At 29.5% G+C, this 23,591-nt stretch overlaps 1 protein-coding gene across 1 annotated transcript in view; it reads right to left on the bottom strand.

Annotated features, from left to right (window-relative positions):
* LOC119603187 (fat-like cadherin-related tumor suppressor homolog) overlaps window positions 1–23,591 on the bottom strand; it is a gene marked incomplete at its 3' end in the record, with an annotated part of 153,318 nt that overhangs the window by 43,203 nt on the left and 86,524 nt on the right. Inside the window, exon 8 of the mRNA XM_037955141.1 lies at window positions 14,032–14,398. Within this exon, the coding sequence (XP_037811069.1) occupies window positions 14,032–14,398 (367 nt within the window). The remainder of the gene's footprint in view (window positions 1–14,031; window positions 14,399–23,591) is intronic.

Genomic DNA, 23,591 nt, shown 5'->3' with positions numbered 1-23,591 from the left:
GTTTTTTTTAAGGGACCATGTTAGCAATTAAAGTGCGTTTTGTTTCTTTTTAATAGTTCTATTAATTTATGAGTTATACTGATTTAAGTATTTTAGATTAGCTTGCATCAAATAAGCTGACAACCACTGTATACATACATACATACATACATACATACATACATACATACATACATACATACATACATACATACATACATACATACATACATACATACATACACATACATACATACATACATACATACATACATACATACATACATACATACATACATACATACATACATACATACATACATACATACATACATACATACATACATACATACATACATACATACATACATACATACATACATACATACATACATACATACATACATACATACATACATACATACATACATACATACATACATACATACATACATACAGTGATGTTCGATGAAATAGAGCCACCATCACGTTCAAAGTTTCTCTCCACTTAAAATCTCTCCTACAAAGAATAGAGTTGGAAAAAACTAACTGAAATGTTGTATTGATCTGTTATGAATATAATACCATTATTTTTGCAATAATTTACGCGTCGCTATTCGTAATTTTGATGAAATTTTAAATTAAGCTTTATAAAATGGTGTGACAAAAAATAGAGCCAGTTTGCAAAAATATAAAAATTTAACAATTTTTAGACAATTTTCAAATTGAAATCGATCCAAATAGTAAGTTTAATGCTTTTTATTATTATTTTAAAAGAATCTCATAATTTTGAGTACAAAAAGGGGCAGAGGCAAACATTGCAGGCGATACAGCAGAAATACGATAAAAACACTCCATGATCTGGATAAGGGCTATAGACAAAATGTTGAAATAATTAGGTGCTCCAAGAAAGTTATAGAAGATGCTGTAAAATATAAGTTTAAGCCAAAAAATATCGAAAAAAAAAATAAAAAATTACATCTTTTTTAAAGCGAAAAAATCAGATTCATGCAGAGGATGACACTTTCGTGTGCTCCGTGTAACCTTAAAAGGGAATATAACTTAGATGTTGCCAGCTTAATAGTAAGATCTCTAATGTATAAAAATAATTTAAAGGACAAAATTAGTAGAAAAGTATTATATGGTACTTTAAAGATCCTGAAGAAAAAATAAAATTTTTCAAAAACCTTTGAAATCTCCCCTTGAGCAGGAATCGAAATATTTTGTGGTCAGATGTAAAAAAGTATATTTATTTTATTCTGATATGATCCGTATAGCTATACGTAGACGTTCCAACACTGGATTTTGTCCCCAATGTGCTATGAAGATCATTGAACATGGTGGCGGATACGTAATGGTATGGGGTTATTTTTTCTTGTTTGGAACATGGTCCCTATTTCGGTTTGAGGGAAGATAGGACCGTAAATATTCCATAATTATAATTAATGATGCTATGCTGAATGAGAAATAGCACTTTTTAAGAAGATTCCTACTATTGTGTCCTCAAAAGCGCAATTTTTTTACATGACTCCATATTTCTTGCTCCAAAAAGAGGTGTTATTTCTTATTCCTTCTTGATATTTCTGTTTTAAACTTATGTATTTCTACAGTTTATACTATTTTTTGGACCATAGAATTATTTCAACAATTTGCCTATAGCCCTTACCTTGAACATGGCGTATTTTTATAATTTTTCTGCGGTCTCGCCTGCAAAGTTTGCTTCTGCTTCTTTTTGGACTCAAAATTATTGCTTTTAAATGAGATTATATTAGGATTGTAATAATAAGCCTTAAACTTACAATTTGTATCGATTTCAATTTGAAAATTGTCTACAAATTGTTAAATTTTTAATTAATTTAAAATTTCATTATAATAACGAATAGCGACGCGTAATTATTGCAAAAATAATGGTATAATATTCATAACTGATTCAATACAAATTTCAGTTAGTTTTTCCAACTCAATTCTTCATTGGATGAATTTTAAGTAAAAAGTAAACTTCCCGAAAGATGAGGTGGCTCTATTTTCGGAACACACTCAACATACATACACAACACATAAGACATCGCCTACAAGACATACACCACATCAGACAGACATACATACATAACATACATACATACATACATCCACAGAGACATACCACATGACACACACCATACACACAGACATACATACAACATACATACCATACATCACATACAACAACATACCAACATACAGACATACATCAGACATACATACATACATACCAACCATACATACATACATACATACATACATACATACATACATACATACATACATACATACATACATACATACATACATACATACATACATACATACATACATACATACATACATACATACATACATACATACATACATACATACATACATACATACATACATACATACATACATACATACATACATACATACATACATACATACATACATACATACATACATACATACATACATACATACATACATACATACATACATACATACATACATACATACATACATACATACATACATACATACATACATACATACATACATACATACATACATACATACATACATACACACATCTGCAGTTTTAGTAAAATCGAATAATGTTAATCCGTAAACTGTGAAGTTCAAACTTAAGCTGCGCAATATGGAAAACTTTCCTAAAACCAGAGTGAAATATCATTTTGTTTTCAAATGATTTAAATGAAACTTATACCCCATTTACACGTATACGAAATCTAGTAGATTTCATTTAAAATCTTTTTGCAAATCTAGACCGTTTACACGTATGTTTCAACTGAGGCGATTTGAGCAAATCTAGTGGATTTTGACAAAACTAGTTGAAATCATGTCACACAGTTTTGACAAATCCAAATCTACTTAATCTACTACATTTGATTTAAAACATGTCGAAAATATAACTATAGGCTATCCAATCAAGTTGACTGTTTTCATCGATAAAGTGACTTTTCATTTCGAAATAAAAACAAAACAAATTATAATTTTAAAATTAGTGGCCACTGAACACTAAGAAGCAGTGTGACCAGGTCTCAAAAAATGTTGCGGCTAGATCCCATCCAAAATAATGCTAGAAAAAATGCTAAATTGATTTTAAAATGCCAAAAAAATGCTAAAATTTTTTAAGTGTTTTTATGAACAATTCATATTAATTTGTAACTGAAATTCATTGTAATTTATAACAAGTAAGAAAGTATATTCTGCCGTGGTTGACCATATGAGTATAAAATTTGATTTAATTTTCGTAATAAAGCATTTATGTTGAATTGAACCTTGGTTCCGATATATTTAAACTAATTTTCTGAGAAAGGCTTTATACATTTGTATATGTATGGGGGCTAGGTAAAATAAAGGACGAAAAAGCATACGTGCTTATTGTTTTGAAAATTTCAACCTCTACCAGACGGTCAGACTTACATGGCTTAATCGATTCAGAAAATGATTCTTAACCGATTAGTATACTCAAATGTAGTATAGTGGAGTAGGGTAAAAAATTAAGTTCCGTGGTATTAAGATAAACAGAAATGCTAATGTAATGTCTCTAACTTTAAAATATTTCTGAATGCAAAAATTACATAAAAACTCTATTAATTACACTAGTTGCTCATGGTATAAAACCTATATGTGTTTTCGGAAGGAAAAGTATAATATTTCTAGTTTTACTTTTTTTATATAAACAATTTTATTTGTCTTCCTCAAAACACTTTAAAAATGGTTTTCATGACACAAAAATACTGAAAATTCCGTTGAAATAATTTTAAATCTCGGTGAATAGATGTCAGGTTTATAACTCATATTTCCAAGATTTTTTCGGAAAAATATATGAGAATGTATGAAATGAATTGAGAGATATATTCAAATCCGTAAGTTTGTAATTCTGGAATAAATTGTCAATAATATTTTCGAAATTTATGTATTTTTTTAATTAAAAAAAAAAAACGTGACAAAAAAATTACTAAAAATTTGGTAAAAATAAAAGGACAGAAGGTAGGATGAGAAAGTCTTAATTATATATTATTAATTTTTTTCAATAAATTAACAAGAACTCCTGAAGGATGATAAAAATTAAAACCTCTTTATTTCGTATAGGAAAAAATAAAATTTGTTAATTAACCGTCATATATAGCCTTTTCCAAAATTATATGTTTTATTCCATGAGCAAACAAAAAGTATTACGGCTGTATTTATAAAAACTTATTTTAGGTTTATTAAACAATTTTAGGCAAAATTCAGGAAAATCGTATTTATAAACGTGAAATAGCTTAAAACACCTTCAAAAAAACATTGACAATTAGAAGAATTTTATTGTAGGCCCGACCCTTCTTTAAGCCAACAATAAGTTGATTTTTAACAATTTTTTTCTCAGATAAAGATTTTTCCGGTAATTTTAGGTTGATTGCGAAAACTAATTATGGTTTCTTTTAAAATAAAATCTAAAAAATTCTAATTTTAACGTTTACAAATTTGTAAATAAAATCCCAGAAAATTTTTAAACGATTATATTTTGAGGAAAAAACTCAAATCTAGGCATTATTGGATTAATGCATGAATATTTGACAATATTCCAATTGTCCAGCACTATTTTTAGGCAATTTGGAAATGCCCGTCTGTCAACCAAATGATGGACAAAATCATTTGATTTGGCTTTTTCAAAGTTTGTTGGTTAAATATAATGCCATAAAGTAATTAACCATGTAAATTATATTGATTAGTGTTATACTAATGCAAAATATATTCGCCGGCATTAAAATTAGTCAAATATCAAAGAAATTTATCAATATTTGCAAAAATTTATCAAAAATTACAAGGAAAATAAGTAAAAATAAGAAAATGTGTCATAGTGATGTATATTTTGTCGCAAAATATCCGTTATTCGGATACTTTTAATAATAATTAGAAATTATATGTTATATTTATACATCTGAACTAAATAGACATTTATTAAAGCCATATATATATTTATTTTTCTTAAAGGTTTCTTTTTATTGTCAAAAATCTGTTATAAACAAAAATATGAAATTAAGAAAACCGAATCAACGAATATTTTATCCTAATTGTACGCAACACTAACACATAAAATGACAGCCATATTGTACAGTGCTGCCAACTTAAACATAAATCAGCACAATAGTTAATATACGTTTATTATTTGTTTATGAATATCACAATTTTATTAATGGTTTTTAAGGCTAAAGTGTGCTTTAACTATTGAGTGCATTAAAAGCAAAATAAGATTTTTTTATAAATACAAGCGTTAGTTTGTAAAATAGCGTACTGAACGTATTTGTAAAAATATATGAAATCTCTTGAATTATTTCTATCACCTCGAATTTAAAAAAGCATTGGGTTCCAGAAAAATATTTGAGAATACAACATTTTAAAGTATTCACTTGTATTGGCGTAATTTTAAGTTATTTATCTTTATGAATCTTTTTACATTATTTTGAATTACAGTGTAAATTATTACATTTCTCATATTTCTTGTTGCTTGTGTTTGGGTAGGCATTTAATTCTGATTTTTTCCGGTTAAACCAATTTCCAATATAAATCTTTTTTGCAAAAATTTTTCTTTTTTTTCTATCTATATTTTAAAAGATTTCTTTAAATATTTTGCAACATAATTTATCTATAAACATTATATATTAATGTATCTTTGCTTTTTAATCTGCAATATTGAAATAATAAATAGTTTATTTGAAATATTTTTTTCTTATACCATACGAAAATTTACAACATTGTTTTTTTCAGTTTTAATTTCAACAACAAAAATTGAATGTCAAAAAATAAAAAAATATTTTTTTCGTTTGTAAAAAATTAAATCTTTTCGGGCTGTTAAATATACTTAAAGTGTGCAAAAAAATAATAAAATATAACGTTAAGTGATAAAAAATATTTTCAAGTGCTATAAGTCACGAATTTTCGCGACAAAGTTTTGAAGTTTGGAGAGAGAGTAAGATTCTTACATATCCCAGCGGTAAATGAAACAAAGTACTTAGATAATATTCGATGACATCAGTATGACGTTCTAAGCGAGCAATCTAACTACTTACAGTGCAATGTATGCGTAATCCAACATATCATGCACTTTAATTATAACATAGATTACGATTTAAGCAGAGAGTTAGCTGCCTTTTTCATGTTGTTTTTTGTTTTTATATCTTAAAAAAAAAAACAGAACTAAAATACCGTTTTATTTTTCTTGTGTATGTATACTACATGAAAAGAATAATATTTTTGTTTCAGTTTAAAGTTGATCTTTTGTAAGTGAAGTTGTGTTTTGTTAAAAAAGTTATTTTATTGTAAAAATCTAAAATAATAGTGGTGATCCAAATGGCAGAAACGGACTTAAAAATTAGGGTAAATTTACTTCATATATTCTAGTTTTAATACACAATTTCCTCTTGATTATTTACAGGATCTCTAAAGGAAGATGACCGAAAGTTTCAAAAGAAAATTAAGATTCATTTCATTTATCTTCGTTAAAATTGTTTAATTATATTTTTATTGAATTAACTATAATACATGTTTTTTATTTGATGATAATTTTTAAATAAAATAAAATAAAATAAATATAAAAAGTATATATTTTTTCTATAACAAAATCGGAAAACATGGTACTTTAACTTACAGATGCAAATAGGATTGTAATCTACATACATTACATTCTTATTTGCAAGCGTTTATAGGCGTCTCATTAACTTCGCTTAGAACTCCACACATTATGTAAGTGAAATTTTAATTTGTCTTAATGATATTGTGGCTTACATTCTAAGCGAGAGCACATCGATGAGGTAGCCTAGGACACTTTTATGTTAAATCTAAGTGAAAGAATAAGTGAAAGCATCACCACTGACTGCCACGAAATATCACTTAGATAAGCGAGTACATAATGTATATTTTTACCGCTGGGTATGTGTTGGAGTTACACAGAACTCGTCTGTGAGAAGAGCGTAACGTTATTGTTGTAAAAAAATGACAGCGTTTCACTTCTTAGTGTTCAGTGTTAGTGGCATTTAATAAACAAAATGACGGGATTTGTTCGAAAATTCGAATATCAAAAACGAGTAAGCTCAGTGGAAACACCTTGAAGAGGTTTAAGCAAATCTAGTAGATTTCAAGCTAGTGGAAACATAGTATTATTACTCTTCTTGGCATTTAGGAAGATTTTATTTTTTCTAATATTTCTCGAAAAAGTCTGTGATATGAAAAACTAGAAGGAAAAATGGGATATTTATTAAAATTTTATTTATAATAAAAAAATAGATATTTAAATAACTTTTCATTCATGTTTTTCAATTTATAAAAATGTTGTCGACATTTTAATTTTTTTGTTTGTTTTCTTTTTCTCTTTTTTCTTTTGTAGCGTCGTATTTTTTAGTATCATTTATGGAAAAACAGTTGCATCACTAAAAACTATTGGAGTTTGAGTAGATTTTAATGAAATCTAGTTACGAAGTAGATTTCGTTTTGGCGTCATGAAATAACTCCCCACGAAATAACTATCCAAAACAAAAATTAAATAAGTCTTGAAATTAGGGGACTTATTTCATTATGAAATAATTCCCCAATTTAATAATGAAAAAAAGCCCCAACGAAATAACTTCCTAAATTAAAATGAAATAACACCCCATTTTTGAGGATTTATTTCATATGAAACAAATCCCTAATTTTAAAATGAAATAAGTTCCCATTTAAAAATAACAAATTATGGAACAAGTCTGTTTTAGTGAAAAAAAAAATTATGTCGCTCATACTTTCGAGTGGGCTTCAAAGTTTAATACATTTCATTTTAATCGCTTTATAAAGATTCACGTAATAGCCGGCCTACGGCCTGGCGCAAGGACTTTCAAATCTATGGTATGTCCAACAACGGCTTCGCTTAATAAATATTTCCTAAATAGCCGGCCAACGGCCAAACGCAAGGGTTTACTATTCTATAATATGACCAACACCGCCTTCGCTTAGTAAAGATTTCCTAAATAGCCGGCCTAAGGCCGAACACTTTTGATGCAGGGAGAGTGTATTCTTAGCGAAGCTGAAAACATTGGAAAGCATAATCGAATTTTATATAAGGACCTCGATCAATAAATCCTTTCTCTCTTCTTCTCAACATGCATACACAAAGGGTAAATCTGTTGATTTACAATTTTGGCTTTGACAATTCCTTCAATTACAATTACAAGTAATTGGATTTTGAAACACATCAATTACAATTACTAATAACACTGTGCAACAGGAAAATTTTTCCCGAATGAGACCAACGGGATAAAAAAGTAGACCAAAATCCCCAAAGGGTTTAAAAAGTTAAAGAGGCATTTAAAGTTTTGCAATTTTGTGAAAAAGTTTCCAATTTTATATGTATGCAATCTAATAAAATATTTCAATATATAAATTACTCAATTATAATTGACTACTAAATTATCTACGTTTATACTTTGTGGTCTTTTAGTAGATACTAGGGTGATCGAATCGGTTTTTCAACCGGTTTTTTCTACTTTATCAGTGTCGGTTTTTTCTAAATGTTGATTTTTCGAATATTGTATAACCCGGTTTTTTCACTTTTTAAAACCCGGCTTCGAATACTTTTATTTGCTTTGTATTCAAAATTTTAAAAATATTCGAGTCGAGTGACTAGTATATTTTTTTAAAGCACCTTTGGTTAAACTTTTTTTATTTTCCTAATTAATTAAAAAAATTTATTTGTAAAATTGATTGGAATAACTCTTTGATAAAATTTTATCAATCTTAGGATTATATTCCAATTCCAATAATTAATTTGGGGCTGAAATATTATGGAAGTGTTGGAATGCCTATGAAAATTGCCTAAACAGGGACTTTAGAATAAGCTAGGATTACATAGTATGTTATGTTCAACGAATGTGTCCCACTTTTTTCCTAATTTTTTTACATTAAAGAAATAATGTAAATCAGCTCGAGCCATGTTTTATTAATCAAATTTAAACATAAACATTATTTTTTCAAATTAAAATAGATTTTTTTAGTTATAATTAAAAACCGGTTAACCGGTTTTTCTGAATTTGAAAAATATCAACCGGTTTTTTTTTCAAATGTCAACTATTCAAACTATTCGAAAACCGGTTTTTGGAAAATGTCGAATAATCGATCACCCTAGTAGATACTCTACAAGAAATTTTATATGATTTATATAAAAATAAAATTAAAATTTTTAAAATTCGAACGGAAGTAAGATGGACTCAGGAAATTTTTTTATATCATTATTCTTATTTTAGAACCAAAATGTTTCAAATAAAATATTGTCAAACTGTAACATATAGGCGTTAATTACAGTCTAAAATGATTAAAATCGGATAAATATGTTAAAATATGTTTATACAATATAATATTTAATCCTTTTTAGAAATACTCTTAAAAATATGAACTTTGAACCTCGATAAAATCAAAACCTTAACGAATTTTGAAATTTTGGAGAACTTTAAATTTTGTATGTATGAAAAGAATATATGTGCCGAATTTCAGCAAAGTCAGAGAGGGTCCTGCTCAAAATTTTTTGGTATTACATATCGTCACCTGAAATGTAAAAAGGCGTAACAGCACTTTTAAAAACTTTATTGGAGAGATAAAAAACTTAAAAAAATTAAAGCTATTTTTGTTATAAAAACTACATTTTCTTACAAATATTGTATCCTGTTCCTGTTCCTCCAGACATTGTCTATTATTTTGCTTTTTAGGACTTTCTTACTTGTGGAAATGACTAATTTGTTGTTACGCCGTTTTGAATTTAATTTCAATAAAGTCGGTATTTTTGACAATAGTGTTCTAAAAATTTGCAACAACATGTATTTTGATGCAGTGGACCATTTTCAATCAAAAAGACGATTTTAAATTTCAGGTGACGATATGAGAAAATTTTCATGAAAATAGCTAAGTTTAATATTACTATAAATTAACAATACGAGCTAACTTTTTAAAACCCTTTGGGGAATTGGGTCTATTAATTGTCTACTTTCATTTCCCGTTGGTATTGTTCGAGAATGATTCAAAGACCCAAAATTTATTGCACAGTATAATTGTAATTAGCAAAACATAAATTACAATTAAGAGTAATTGGCAAAGCTTCAATTACAATTACTTCAAATGTAATGGTAATCATTACACCCAAGCCTGATGGAAACTATACGTTGCACTATACATTCCGACCAAAACCCATATAACTTCTTTATTTCTTTATATAAATAGCTGAAATTTTCCACAAATATTTCTCTTAGGTAAGGTTTGGTACTGAAAAAAGGCAATATCGGTTGAATATTTCGAATAGCCCCATACAAATGATCGCCAGTAAATTCTTTAAATACAAACGTTAAATATGAAGCAATTTAAATTAAATTTAACACAAGTCAGTTTTATGCACCCTAAAATTTACGGTATAGGTTGGCGGACATCAGGTCATATTTAACCCTTGTCCCCATATAAGGTTCTTAAATGCTGATAATTGGGTTAAAAATACTAGTAAAGCAAATTTTCTGACAATCGGCCCATAATTGGGCCAGATAATTACTTTAATGCTCATGTCTGGCTTAAAAATATCTGTACCCCGTTTTTGTAACTTTTAGTGAGAAGTTCTCACATCGAGAAGTGTGAAACAAAAAATTCCATCGTTTCTCGATTTGTGAGTAAAAAGTGTTTCTGTAACTTAAAGTGAGAAGAGGCTACACGAATTACGTTTTTATTGGAAATTTCCAATAAAACAGCTGTCAAAAATATAAAAATTAAAAGAAGAAAACGAACAAATTTATAAACGAAGAATAAATAAACAAAAAATATAGAATAAAATGAAAATTGTTCGAAAAATTATCCCACTAAATTCGCCCTTGCCAAATTCCAAATTTACGCCCACGTACTTTTTTAGCATTTGCTTCTGTACATACGAAATTCCTCGTATTTTCTAAAAATTAGTGAACAATATTTATTTTAATCTTAATTAATTATAAATATAACATTACTTTTTCATTATTTCATAGAATTCATGTTTAAATTAATTTTTTTTAACTAAAATTTTACTTTCCACACCGTTTTAAAATGTGAGTTTTTTTGACAGTTCATGTGAGAAACTTCTCACAAAATTTTCTTACAGAAACACTTTTACTCACAAATTTCCAATAACTTACTTCAAAAAACATAAATGACAGATAGTTCTCACAAAATTTTCTTACAGAAACACTTGCATGTGAGAAATGATATTTTGTTTCAATTCACATTGTTTTTTCTTCAATTTCACTGTTTCATGCGAGAAACTTCTCGATGCGAGAGTTACAGAAACGAGGCACTGCATAGCAATGAAATTCGAAGCAAACAAGTTGTATAGAAACCTAAATATCACTACAAAATATTATGAGAATTAGCCCATAATTGACCCTACATACCTCCCATATTAGGTTCCCTAAAATAAAATTACTTTTACGCTCAATATTGGCATAAAAATATCTGTGTAATAATGAAGTTTGACACAAACATGTTTTGTAGGAACCTAAATATCAAAGTTTATGATAATTGGTCCATAATATCAATAATAATATGTATGTACAATTAACATAAACAAGTTTTATAGGCGGTAAAATCCTTCTGTCAAATTTTATGTAGTTCGGTCCAGTGTTAGTGTTTATAAAAAACCGACTTTGGAAAAACCGGTTTTCTGTTAACCGAAAATTGACCATTTCCAGAAAACCGGTTTGTCGATTAACCGAGTATAAAAAACCGCTTAACCGAAATGTTTGGAAATCTTAAAAATATTATAATATTTAGTTGAAAAATGTCATTTGAAATGAAATATTATGAATTACTTAATAAGACGTACATAATAAAACATAAGAAAACAAACTTTTTCAGATCTGAAGATATTATTGATTCGTTAGGTATGTGGAAGTTGTCATAGGAGGGATAAATTGAAATTGAAAGCTGCAGCGTGTACACAAGGTTTATATGGCCACAAAGACGGACATAGCTTCATCGAACCAGGATTTATGTTTATACAAAAGTCATTTGTACCGAATTTCATTGTGATACTAGTATTTATCAGTAAATTGTGAACATTAAAGTCATTTTCTGAAGAAGACTTTGTATGGGGGCTAGGGTCACATGAGGCCCGATCATTATGAAAATCGCAGTATCATTTAGACTTATGTAAAACTAAGTTTTGTCAATTTTCGGGTGGTTCGGTTGTATGGGGGCTAGGTGAAATAATGGACCGATTTCAACCATTAATAGACTCAGGAAGTTATTCTGAGCCGATTGGTATACTTTAAGGTGGGTGTAGGATCAATATTTTTGAGTGTTACAAACATCAGCACAAATGCAGAATACCCTCTCCACTATAGTGGTGTAGGGTATAAAAATGGTATGTCCAGGACTATCAAGTATAAATAGTTAATTTTTTATTGGTTTAAATGGCAACTTTTTACTAATTTCCTGATTGTCTGAAATTGTCAATCTCCATTTTATATACATATATATAATATACATTCATATGTTTAACTTTCCTAACTTTTGTTTAAAAACCTTAGGTCTGTTTTCATATACACAAACGGAAAATAATTTTTAGAATTATCTATCCAAAATTTTTTAAAATGCGAATCACAATAAAAAATCAAAGAAAACATACAATTTTGTACTTAAAATTAAATTTTTTTAAACCGGTTAACCGCGACTTAATAACCTGATAACCCGGTTAACCGAAAACCAATACTTTAAAAAAATCGGTTTGCGAAAAGCCAAAATATGCAATAAAAACCGGTTTTTCGGTTTACCGGCAACCAAACTTCAGTTGAGTTGCCAGCTGTCAACGCAACTGACATAAAACTTGGTAGCCAAAAAGTTATCGATATTGTTTCATCTGTGGTTATTTTAATACACTAGCAACTTAAAAATGTAAACAAACAATAAAAAATATGGATACAATTTTAAATAAAAGTTAAATTTGTGAAAAAATTATAAAATAAATTAAAAATTGAAGTTCTAAGGAATTTGTTTTTAAAAAGAGTTTTGAAAATCATGGCCATTGAATTTGAAAAGTTTACGGAAACATAAAAAAAAATTATACATACCCATTAAAAATGACACGGGCCCAATAAAAATGACACGGATCCATTGAATCAACATTATTTAAGAATAAAATATATATATATTTTTTTTTAAATTCCACACAATTGATTTAAAAACGTCTCAGCAACCACAAATTTCTAGTTGCCAATTTGACAACTAAAATTTGCAGCTTACCACAAAAACTACTTTTTTCTTGCAATTTAAAGAAATTGTCATTTCATTATACAATACACTTTAATGTTATTAATTGAGAAAATCATGTTAAGATTAGGATAAATGTAATGAAAATAGAGGACTTTGCAATCCGGGAAGCATGGAAATATTTAGCTAATTAAGAAATTTAAAGGTCTTCAACGCACGTTAGTTTCGTGTTAACAATTCAAGCTAAAATTTTCCATTAAAAAGTAAATACTAAAAATCGTAAGGGGTTTTTAATTTATATTATTTTTAGGGATATACCTACTGGGTATAGTTAATATATAATTAAGTTATGACCAATGTCTTTTAATTGAAACAAAGACAATTTTCGATTCACCGATGTCACGACGACATTTGTACTACTGGCGGAATAAAAATAATACATCGAATAGTTTCTAAAAGATTGACATGTTTTGTGACATTTTAATATTTTTAAATAACTTTCAAACAGATCGTCGGATATTGAAAAATAAAACCTGAATTATAAAGTATGTATTAATATGTTTCTCATCTGAACTTAGACTATATTTTTACTTATCAAATATACGTGAACTCTTGGGTTTTAGTTTTTACGTTTAGAACGAAAAATTTCTCGCTCACCGAAAATAATATAAATTTTTGAAAATAGACAAAACTATATGGAAGACATTATTATGACACATACATAAAAAAAAGAATTTTGAATTATCCCAATCATGTAGTAAATGAACGATATGATTGTGAAATATACATTACCACTTATGTTGTACCACAAATGATCACTGTCTTCATCTGTAGCCTGTATTAGTGTCACAAGAAATCCTGGTTTGTCACTTTCAGTTACTTCAACAACATTATTCTCAGTCTTAATTTTCGGTGGGAAGGATGATTCTTCTAATATCGGTATAACTACGACATTTAATCTTGCTGTTTGACTTTTTCTTGGTAATCCATAATCTTCCGCCTTAATAACCAACTCATATTCACCATCAGGATCCAATGGTTTGATGACATAAATTAAGCCGGTTTCAGGATTTATGCGGAATTTATTTTTTCCTTTGCCCGATTTTATGGAATAAGATATTTTTCCATTATCACCGATATCATTATCTGTTGCTTGAATCTTAAAATAAAAGAAAAATAATACAGTAATTTGAGCAATACGATTTTCTAAAGGTGTCTTAATATTTAAAATTGAACTCTAGGATATAAGTATTTTTTACATTTATTTTAAATTACCATTCATTATGCTCTCATCACAAAATTTTTCGTAATTCTTTATGTTCTTCTTCTACGGGAATGACATTCACACAGAACGTCGTGTAGGATTAAAAAACCGCAGTGACCGCAAAGTTTTTAATGCGGAAATTTGTACAATCCAAAAATTTTTCGTAATTCACTCTCTTATTCGTAATCAACCCCCCAATTACGAAACGAATTACATGATTCGCTTAGTACACGCAAAGAAAAAACATGGTTGCAGATTTTCATTGCGATCAAATTATTTTCGTAAATATCTCATATGACAATAAAGTCATTGCAATTTTAAACAAGTTATAAACAAACCTTAATTCATATTCCTTTCATTTGAGTAGTTAATTAAATGTACTTAAAAATTCATGTTTTCTTATTTGAATAAAAAAATTAAATGTGATTTTGAGTTAAATATACACTTTTACTGTGACGTCATTGTTAAAAAATAACCAATAAGTTCAAATATGTATTGTTATTTTCATATTTATACGAATCATTTAATTTTTGAAGGTACAACATCGTAGTTGAATGTGCCATTTATTCTCCCTAAAACGTCACAGAGCGTCATTTGATAATAAGAATTTGAAGCTTAAAGACGTATAAGAAACAAGCCAATGAAATTAAAATAAACAAGTGCTATATTCGGCTGAGCCGAATCTTAAATACCCTCCACCAGCTACTTTAATATTAATACTTTTCTAATTGATCAAATATTTGTAGAAATAAGTTTTCTCATGTCTTAAATAGAAAAAATCCCTTATTTAATTTTGTAATAAGTTACGAGTATTTATGTGATTTTCTGAAGGGAAACATGTATGGGACCGACCACACCCATGTTATGAGCCGAAATCTGAAAATAGAATCTGGAAATAGAATTTTTGTATACAAAACTAATATTTGTGCCAAATGTTGTATCAATAGCTTTATTTGGTAATGAGTAATGTGCGTTTAAGAGATTTTCTTAAAAGGACCTTGTATGTGAGCTATGACCAATTATGTATATAAAGACAAAATATCAAAATATCAAATATATATCAATATTTTGTTATGAGTTATGTGCGTTTAAGTGATTTTCGGGAGAGGACCTTGTATGGGAGCTATGACCAATTATGGACCGATCGGAAAAAAACTTCCATAATAATATTTCTGTATATGTGAGCAATACTTGTATCAAATTTTATATGGATATCTTAATTTAGTAATGAGTTATGTGCGTTTAAGTGATTTTCGGAAAGGGACCTTGTACGGGAGCTATGACCAATTATGGACCGATCGGAAAAAAAATTCCATAGTAATATTTCTATATGTGAGAGCAATGCTTGTACCAAACTTTATATGGATATTTTAATTTAGTTTAATTTTATTATTTGTGTGTTTAAGTCATTTTCGGGATTGGACCTTGTACGGAGCTATGACCAATTATGGACCGATCGGAAAAAAATTTCATAGTAATATTTATATATGTGAGAGCAAAACATTTGACAAACTTTATATGGATATTTTAATTTAGTAATGAGTTATGTGTGTTTAAGTGATTTTCGGGAGGGGACCTCATATGGGAGCTATGACCACTTATGGACCGATCGGAAAAAAATTTCATAGTAATATTTCTGTATGTGAGAGCAATACTTGTACCAAATTTTATATGGATATCTTGATTTTGTAATCAGTTATGTGCGTTTAAGTGATTTTCGGGAGGGGACCTTATATGGGAGCTATGACCAATTATGGACCGATCGGAAAAACATTTCATAGTAATATTTCTGTGCATATGAGTAATACTTATTCCAAACTTTATATGGATATCTTAATTTAGTAATGAGTTATGCGCGTTTAAGTGATTTTCGGGAAGGGTCCTTGTATGGGAGCTATGACCAATTATGGACCGATCGGAAAAAACTTTCACAGTAATATTTCTGTGCATATGTGCAATACTTATTCCAAATTTTATATGGATATCTTAATTTAGTAATGAGTTATGCGCGTTTAAGTGATTTTCGGGAGGGGACCTTGTATGGGAGCTATGTCCAATTATGGACCGATCCAGAAAATTTTTTCTCTCAATGAATTCTATTAACATAAGATTTTAATTTGTAAAATTTTGTGAAGATATCAACATTCTGACGGAAGTTATTAACAAAAAACTCATTTTCCGGTAATATGCACTTTTGTATGGGAGGTATATGAAATTATGGACCGATATTGGCAATTTTCAGCAGAAATAAATATCTTGTGAAGAAACGAATGTATGATGACTTTCATGAAATTATCTTGCATAGTTTTCGAGAAAATTACATCAGAATGTGTAAAAAATGCTTATTTTTTTCGAGGTTGTTTTAAATTTTGATTCATAACTTTTCCCAATGTGAACCGATTTTGCTCATTTTCAATGCCAAACTGTACCGGATAATAATGAATGTTTTGGGTGAATTTGGTTAATTTCATAAGGACACAGAATATATATACTTTGTTGGGTCTCAGATGAATATTTCTTGGTGTTACACACGGAATGACAAAGTTATATATACCGTCTACCACCACTGATGGTGGTGGAGGGTATAAAAACTCAAATTGAAACAAAAAATACATTTTCGATATTTTTTCAGTTTTACATAAAAACGCATAGAAAACACATAAGAAACACATAAATAATAAAAAATTTTGACACAAATGTAGGTAATACAGTTTTTTTAACTATTAACATTTAGTACACAGAAAAAAGTTTCAGCATAAATATTATGAACTGCTTTCATTGATAAAAATTAATAATATTTAAGAATAAGTTCCCAAATTGTATGCATTTTTTAATTTTTATTTTTTCAAACATAATCTAGAAGCCTTGACTTAAAATATTTCAAATATATTTTTATCTTCTATTTGTTAAAAATGATCAAAATTTTCCTAAGAAAATTTCTTTATGATTTTTAGATTAAAATCAATGAAGTCTGCGCGGGCGGGATTTTATGAAGAGTAGATATTTAACTATGTTTGCTGATGTTTTCTTGTTTAAGATTTTGTTTTTTAGCATTTCAATTTCTATTTTTTATTTACAAAATTAGCTAATAATGGATTACTATCTATTAAATATGGAAACAGATTAGATCATAGACTTTGTTAGCAATTTTTTCATGAATATTTCAGAAAAAAGTAAAAATTAAAAAAAAAAAAAAAAAATCGTCATGTACAAATTAATACATTCTTTAATATTTAGAATGAATGGTTTGGGAAAAAAAGTCATGATCGATTCATACAACTTATTACAAAATTCATTCCAGATATGTATGTATTATTATCTGTGTATTTGCTTTCTTTTGTACTTTATCAATTAATAAATTTTTATTTTTCTAACCCCCATTATCTCAATGTCTGGTTATATTTTATCGTAAGGTTAAATTGACAGTTTTCAGAATATCTGCCGGTTAAACGATAACCGGAGTTGGTGTTAACGGGGGTAACAGAAAAAATTAATACATAAATGGAATGAATTTTGTAATAAATTGTATGAATCGAACATGACATTTTACCAAAACATTTTCATTCAGAATATTAAAAGTTCGTAAAATATATGAACTTGTACATGACGGTAATTTTTTTAATTTATACTTTTTACAACGATATTCATGAAATAATTACATAAAAGTCCATTTTTTACTAATCTGTTTACATAGTAACAGAATAGTAATCCTATATTAGCGAATTTTGTATAATAAAAATAATAAAAAATAAAAAAAATTTCCAAAGAAAATTTCAAAAATTTTTTAACAAATAGAAAAATAAATTTGAAATATTTTAAGTCAAGGCTTCTAGATTATGTTTAAAAAAATAAAAATTAAAAAAATCATACCATTTAGGAACTTATTCTTAAATATTATTAACTTTTATCAATGAAAGCTTTTCTGTGAATAATCTATATATTCACTCATATTTCTTTTTATTTTTCGTTGCCTATTTACGTGTTTTTGTTTATAAAGTGTATGAAAATATTTTGAAAGTATAGTAACGCAGAATGAGTACCTAAAAATGTGAGCATAAAAATAAACGCTCTCAAAATAAAATAAAATCTATTTTTACAAGCGCATTCTACGACTTCAAAAAATGTCAATTTGTATGGAAAAAAAAACTATGCCCCAAATCTGTTTCATTATTAAATTATAAAAAGTGTTTATCTACATATGTATGTATATAAGGCTTCGTCTCAAAAAACAAAATGCTTCTCGATTTTGTGTTAATGCTTAATAATTTGTAACAATTGTTACTGGATTCCGTTCGCGCACTTTTGAAAACTTGCAACTCTATTTATCATAAATTTTTAAAAGTTTGTTGTGAAAAGTCATTACAAATATTGTCAATCTAGCGTTTTTAAAACAATTTAGCTTTTCTTTCTCTTGGCAATTTTATGTAAATTTTTATTTTAATAATATGTATGTTTGTAACATGAAGTTTTAAAACAATAATATATTTTTATACCCACCATCAAAAAAGATGGGGGTATATTGTTTTTGTCATTCCGTTTGTAACACATTGAAATATTCGTCTAAGACCCATAAAAGTATATATGTATTCTGGGTCCTTATTAGATTCTAAGACGATCTAGCCATGTCCGTCCGTCTGTCTGTCTGTTGAAAACACGATAGAGTCCAAACGGAAGTAGCTGGAGAGCTGAAATTTTGCATAGATACTTTTAGTTGATGCAGTTCGTTTGGTATTGAAACTGGGCTATATCGGTCCACGTTTTCGCCTAGCCCCCATATAAGGTCCCCTTTAGAAAATTACTTTAACGCTCATAACTGACTAAAAGAAGCACTTATAGCGATGAAATTCGACATAAACATATTTTATAGGAACCTTAAAATCTTTGTAGAATTTTATAAGGATCGGTCCATAATTGACCCTACCCCCATATAAAGTCCCCTTCAGAAAATGACTTTAACGCTCATAACTGTCTAAAAGAAGCATCTATAGCGATGAAATTCGACATGAACATATTCTATAGAAACCTAAATCGCTTTGTAAAATTTTATAAGGGTCGGTCCATAATTGACCCTAGCCGCCCTATAAGGTCCCCTTCAGAAAATGACTTTAACGCTCATAACTGTCCAAAAGAAGCAACCATAGCGATGAAATTCGACATGAACATATTTTATAGCAACCTTAATATCATTGTAAAATTTTATAAGGATCGGTCCACAATTGACCCTATCCCCATATAAGCTCTCCTTCAGAAAATGACTTTAACGCTTATAACTGACTAAAAGAAGCATCTATAGCGATGAAATTAGACATGAACCTATTTTATAGAAACGTAAATCGCTTTGTAAAATTTTATAAGGATCGGTCCAGAATTGACCCTACCCCCCATATAAGATCCCCTTCAGAAAATGACTTTAACGCTCATAACTGTCCAAAAGAAGCATCTATAGCGATGAAATTCGATATGAACATATTTTATAGGAACCTTAATATCATTGTAAAATTTTATAAGGATCGGTCCATAACTGACCCTATCCCCCATATAAGGTCCCCTTCAGAAAATTACTTAAACGCTCGTAACTGTCCAAAAGAAGCATCTATAGCGATGAAATTCGACATAAATATATTTTCTAGGAACCTAAATCGCTTTGTAAAATTTTATAAGGATCGGTTCATAATTGACCCTACCCCCCATATAAGATCTCCCTCAGAAAATGACTTTAACGCTCATAACTGTCTAAGAGAAGCATCTATAGCGATGAAAATCGACATGAACCTATTTTATAGAAACCTAAATAGCTTTGTAAAATTTTACGAAGATCGGTCCATAATTCACCCTATCCCCCATATAAGGTCCCCTTCAGAAAATTACTTTAACGCTCATAACTGTCCAAAAAAAGCTTCTATAGCGATGAAATTCAACATGAACATATTTTATAGGAACCTAAATCGCTTTGTAAAATTTTATAAGGATCGGTTCATAATTGGCCTTATCCCCATATAAGGTCCCCTTCAGAAAATGACTTTAACGCTCATAAGCATCTATAGCGATGAAAGTCGTCATGAACCTATTTTATAGAAACCTAAATAGGTTCGTAAAATTTTACGAAGATTGGTCCATAATTGACCCTACCCCCCATATAAGATCCCCTGCGGAAAATGACTTTAAAGCTCATAACAGCCTTAAAGAAGCATCCATAGCGATGAAAGTTGACATGAACATATTTTATAGGAACCTTAATATCATTGTAAAATTTTATAAGGATCGGTTCATAATTGACCCTACCCCCCCTACAAGGTCCCCTTCACAAATGGCTTTAAGGCTCATTACTAGCCTAAACTAAAATCGTTCTAGAAAATTTGACGAGGATAGGTCCATAATTAAGATATCAGCAAAAGGACATTACTAATCTTTGTTTATAAACAAACACATGCAATTTTTACAAATTGTCGTTCGAGTACTTTTTTGGATATTTTTGTACTCTACACCACTTTAGTGGGGAGGAAGCCTATTGAAAATGGTTAAAATCGGTCCATTATTTCTCCTAGCCCCCATACAAAAGAACACCCCGAAAAGGACCTTTGAGCTCATAATTATGTTAAATATACCTGTATCTCGATAAAAAGCACACAAATAATTTTTATATAAGCCTTATGACGTTGCCAAATTTCATAAAGATCGGTCCTCATTTGACCCTAGCTCCCATACAAAGTCTCCTTCAGAAGATGACTTGAATGTTCAAAAGTCACGTATAAACACTAATATCGCTATGAAATTCAGCACAAATAAATATTATAAAAATGTCTTCACAATATTTTATCGGGATCGGTCCATATTTGCCCCTAGCCGCCATATAAAGCCTGTTTCAGAAAATTTGTTTTTCGTCCATAAATTGATTAAAATAAGATAATATTGAAAATAAATGCTTTATTACGAAAAATAAATACATGACAGGGCAATTTTCATACAGAATATTTTTTATTTCCCCTAGATCTGCTTTTGAATTTGATTGATTGCAACTCATTTTTAATTTCATTAATTTTAATTGCAATTAATTTTTCTAATTGGAAATCAATTGCAATTAATTTTAATTAGAAGCGAATTGCAATTCATTTTTACCAAATTCATTTGAATTGATTCAAATATCATTCTACCTTTTTTGTGAAAGAAAAAAAATTGAAATTTAGCCAATTCGCAACGAATTAAAATCAAAAATTAATGAGACCAATTCGACAAAAACAAGATCTGCAAAACAAAAATCACTCTACTTAATTTCATGTGAATCGATCCAAAGTTGACCCGAGTTTCCCCATAAAAAGTCCCTTTCTGAAATCACTTTAACGCTAATAACTAAATAATAGCTTAAATAACTCATATAAAGACGAAATAACGACATAAAAACGACTGATAGCAACCAAAATCTATATACTAAGTTTTATTGGGGTCGGTCTATAATTGACCTATCCCCCACATAAAGCCCCCTTCAGAAATGACTTTAACTCTTAATTAGACTAGAAATACCCGTATAGTTATAAAATTCGACAAACACTAGGATCCAACATCTCTCTACTAAATTTTAGGGGGTCGGTCCATAATGAAATGATGGAAAATTGTCTAGGTAGGTAGATAGGTAGGTTGATAGGAGGATGTATACTACATCAAATCCGAAGAAATACACCTAGGCTGCTATCGGGCCTGTTGTGCGCTCCTTATCATGAAAAAAGGGAACCGAATGAATTATTTTTCAGTGTTCATAAACTCAGTTTCCTGAACGTAATTCCTAAGAATCTCCCAATTGGTGTTAGTCAGGAATGTTATTTCCCGAATAACATCACTTCCAAGACACTTGGATCTAACTTCGACGAATGCCTGGCAGTGGCAAAGAAAGTGCTCCAGAGTTTTACTGTCCTCTCCACATGCTCTACATTCATCTGAATCCGCACTTCCAATTTTGCATAGATGTGCTCGCAATCCTGTCCACTCAGAATACGTACCATTATACTAACTTCAGACCTGCTCATTTTGAGGAGATAGGATCTTCGTGGTTCTACCCACTGTTTCATTATTCCAAGAACCCTTATGGGATTCTCACCCATATTAGATTTAGTTCTATCGCCTAATATCGCCCTAACTGCCTTCTGGCTATCGGTAAATATATTAAGCGCTTTAGGCGCCTTATTTATTCTAATCCTATTTACGCATTCCGTTATTGCTCGTACTTCTGCCTGGAAGCTTGTGTGATGATTTGGTAAACGGTGGTATATTTCTGTTTCTGGGTCTTCAATATAGAACCCCAGCCCCACTTTGTCCCCCAATTTAGAGCCATCCGTGTAACAACGGATTCCTACTGGTATTTGCTCTAATGTTTCGCTTGACCAAGACATTCTATCTTAGATCAGCGTTTCAAAGTTTCTGACATATTCTGTGTCTGGTATATGATCAGGCACGACCGATGATTGTGTATAACCTTCTAATGTGTCCAGTATACATTGATGACGTGTCCTATAACCGATTTTGGCCAGTTCGCCTAAAGTAAAGAGCCGTTCGCCTGTAAGCGCCGCCTCATATCTTAAATATGTTTCAATGGGTGGAATATCTAGCAACGTTTCCAGAGCCTTGGTTGAAGTAGTACACATGGCACCACTTATACCCAAGCAGCATGTACGCTGAACTCCCTGTAGTAGTTTGGTATTGCACTTGTCGAAAGCAGTCCACAAGATTATTGAAGCTTAAGCTAGAATTGGTCTAATTAAACTTTTATAAAGCCAATTTGTCATAGTAGGACTAAGACCCCATTTCATGCCTATAGTTCTCCTACATATCGCCCAGCACCGATGTGCCTTGTTGACCCTATCCTCTATGTGGTGTCTCCATTTTAATTTCAGGTCGAGGATTACACCTAAGTTCTTAACTTTGTCTGTCACTGGTATCTTCTTGCCCAGGAAGCAAGGTTCAGTATACGTAGAAATTTTTGTCTTTCTTGTGAAAAGACAGATTTCCGTTTTTGCCGGGTTGACATTGAGGCCTCTCGGTTGAGCCCATCTCAAGGCCGTATTCAGAGCCTCCTGAGCTCTTCTACACAAGTAATTTG

Source organism: Lucilia sericata, unplaced genomic scaffold (genome assembly GCF_015586225.1).
Source record: "Lucilia sericata isolate MDLA Ls3-8-SP2 unplaced genomic scaffold, ASM1558622v1 Contig000280F_arrow, whole genome shotgun sequence".
Lineage (NCBI taxonomy): Eukaryota > Metazoa > Arthropoda > Insecta > Diptera > Calliphoridae > Lucilia > Lucilia sericata.
Note: the sequence above shows the minus strand (reverse complement) of the source record. Positions and strands in the feature narration are given on the sequence as shown.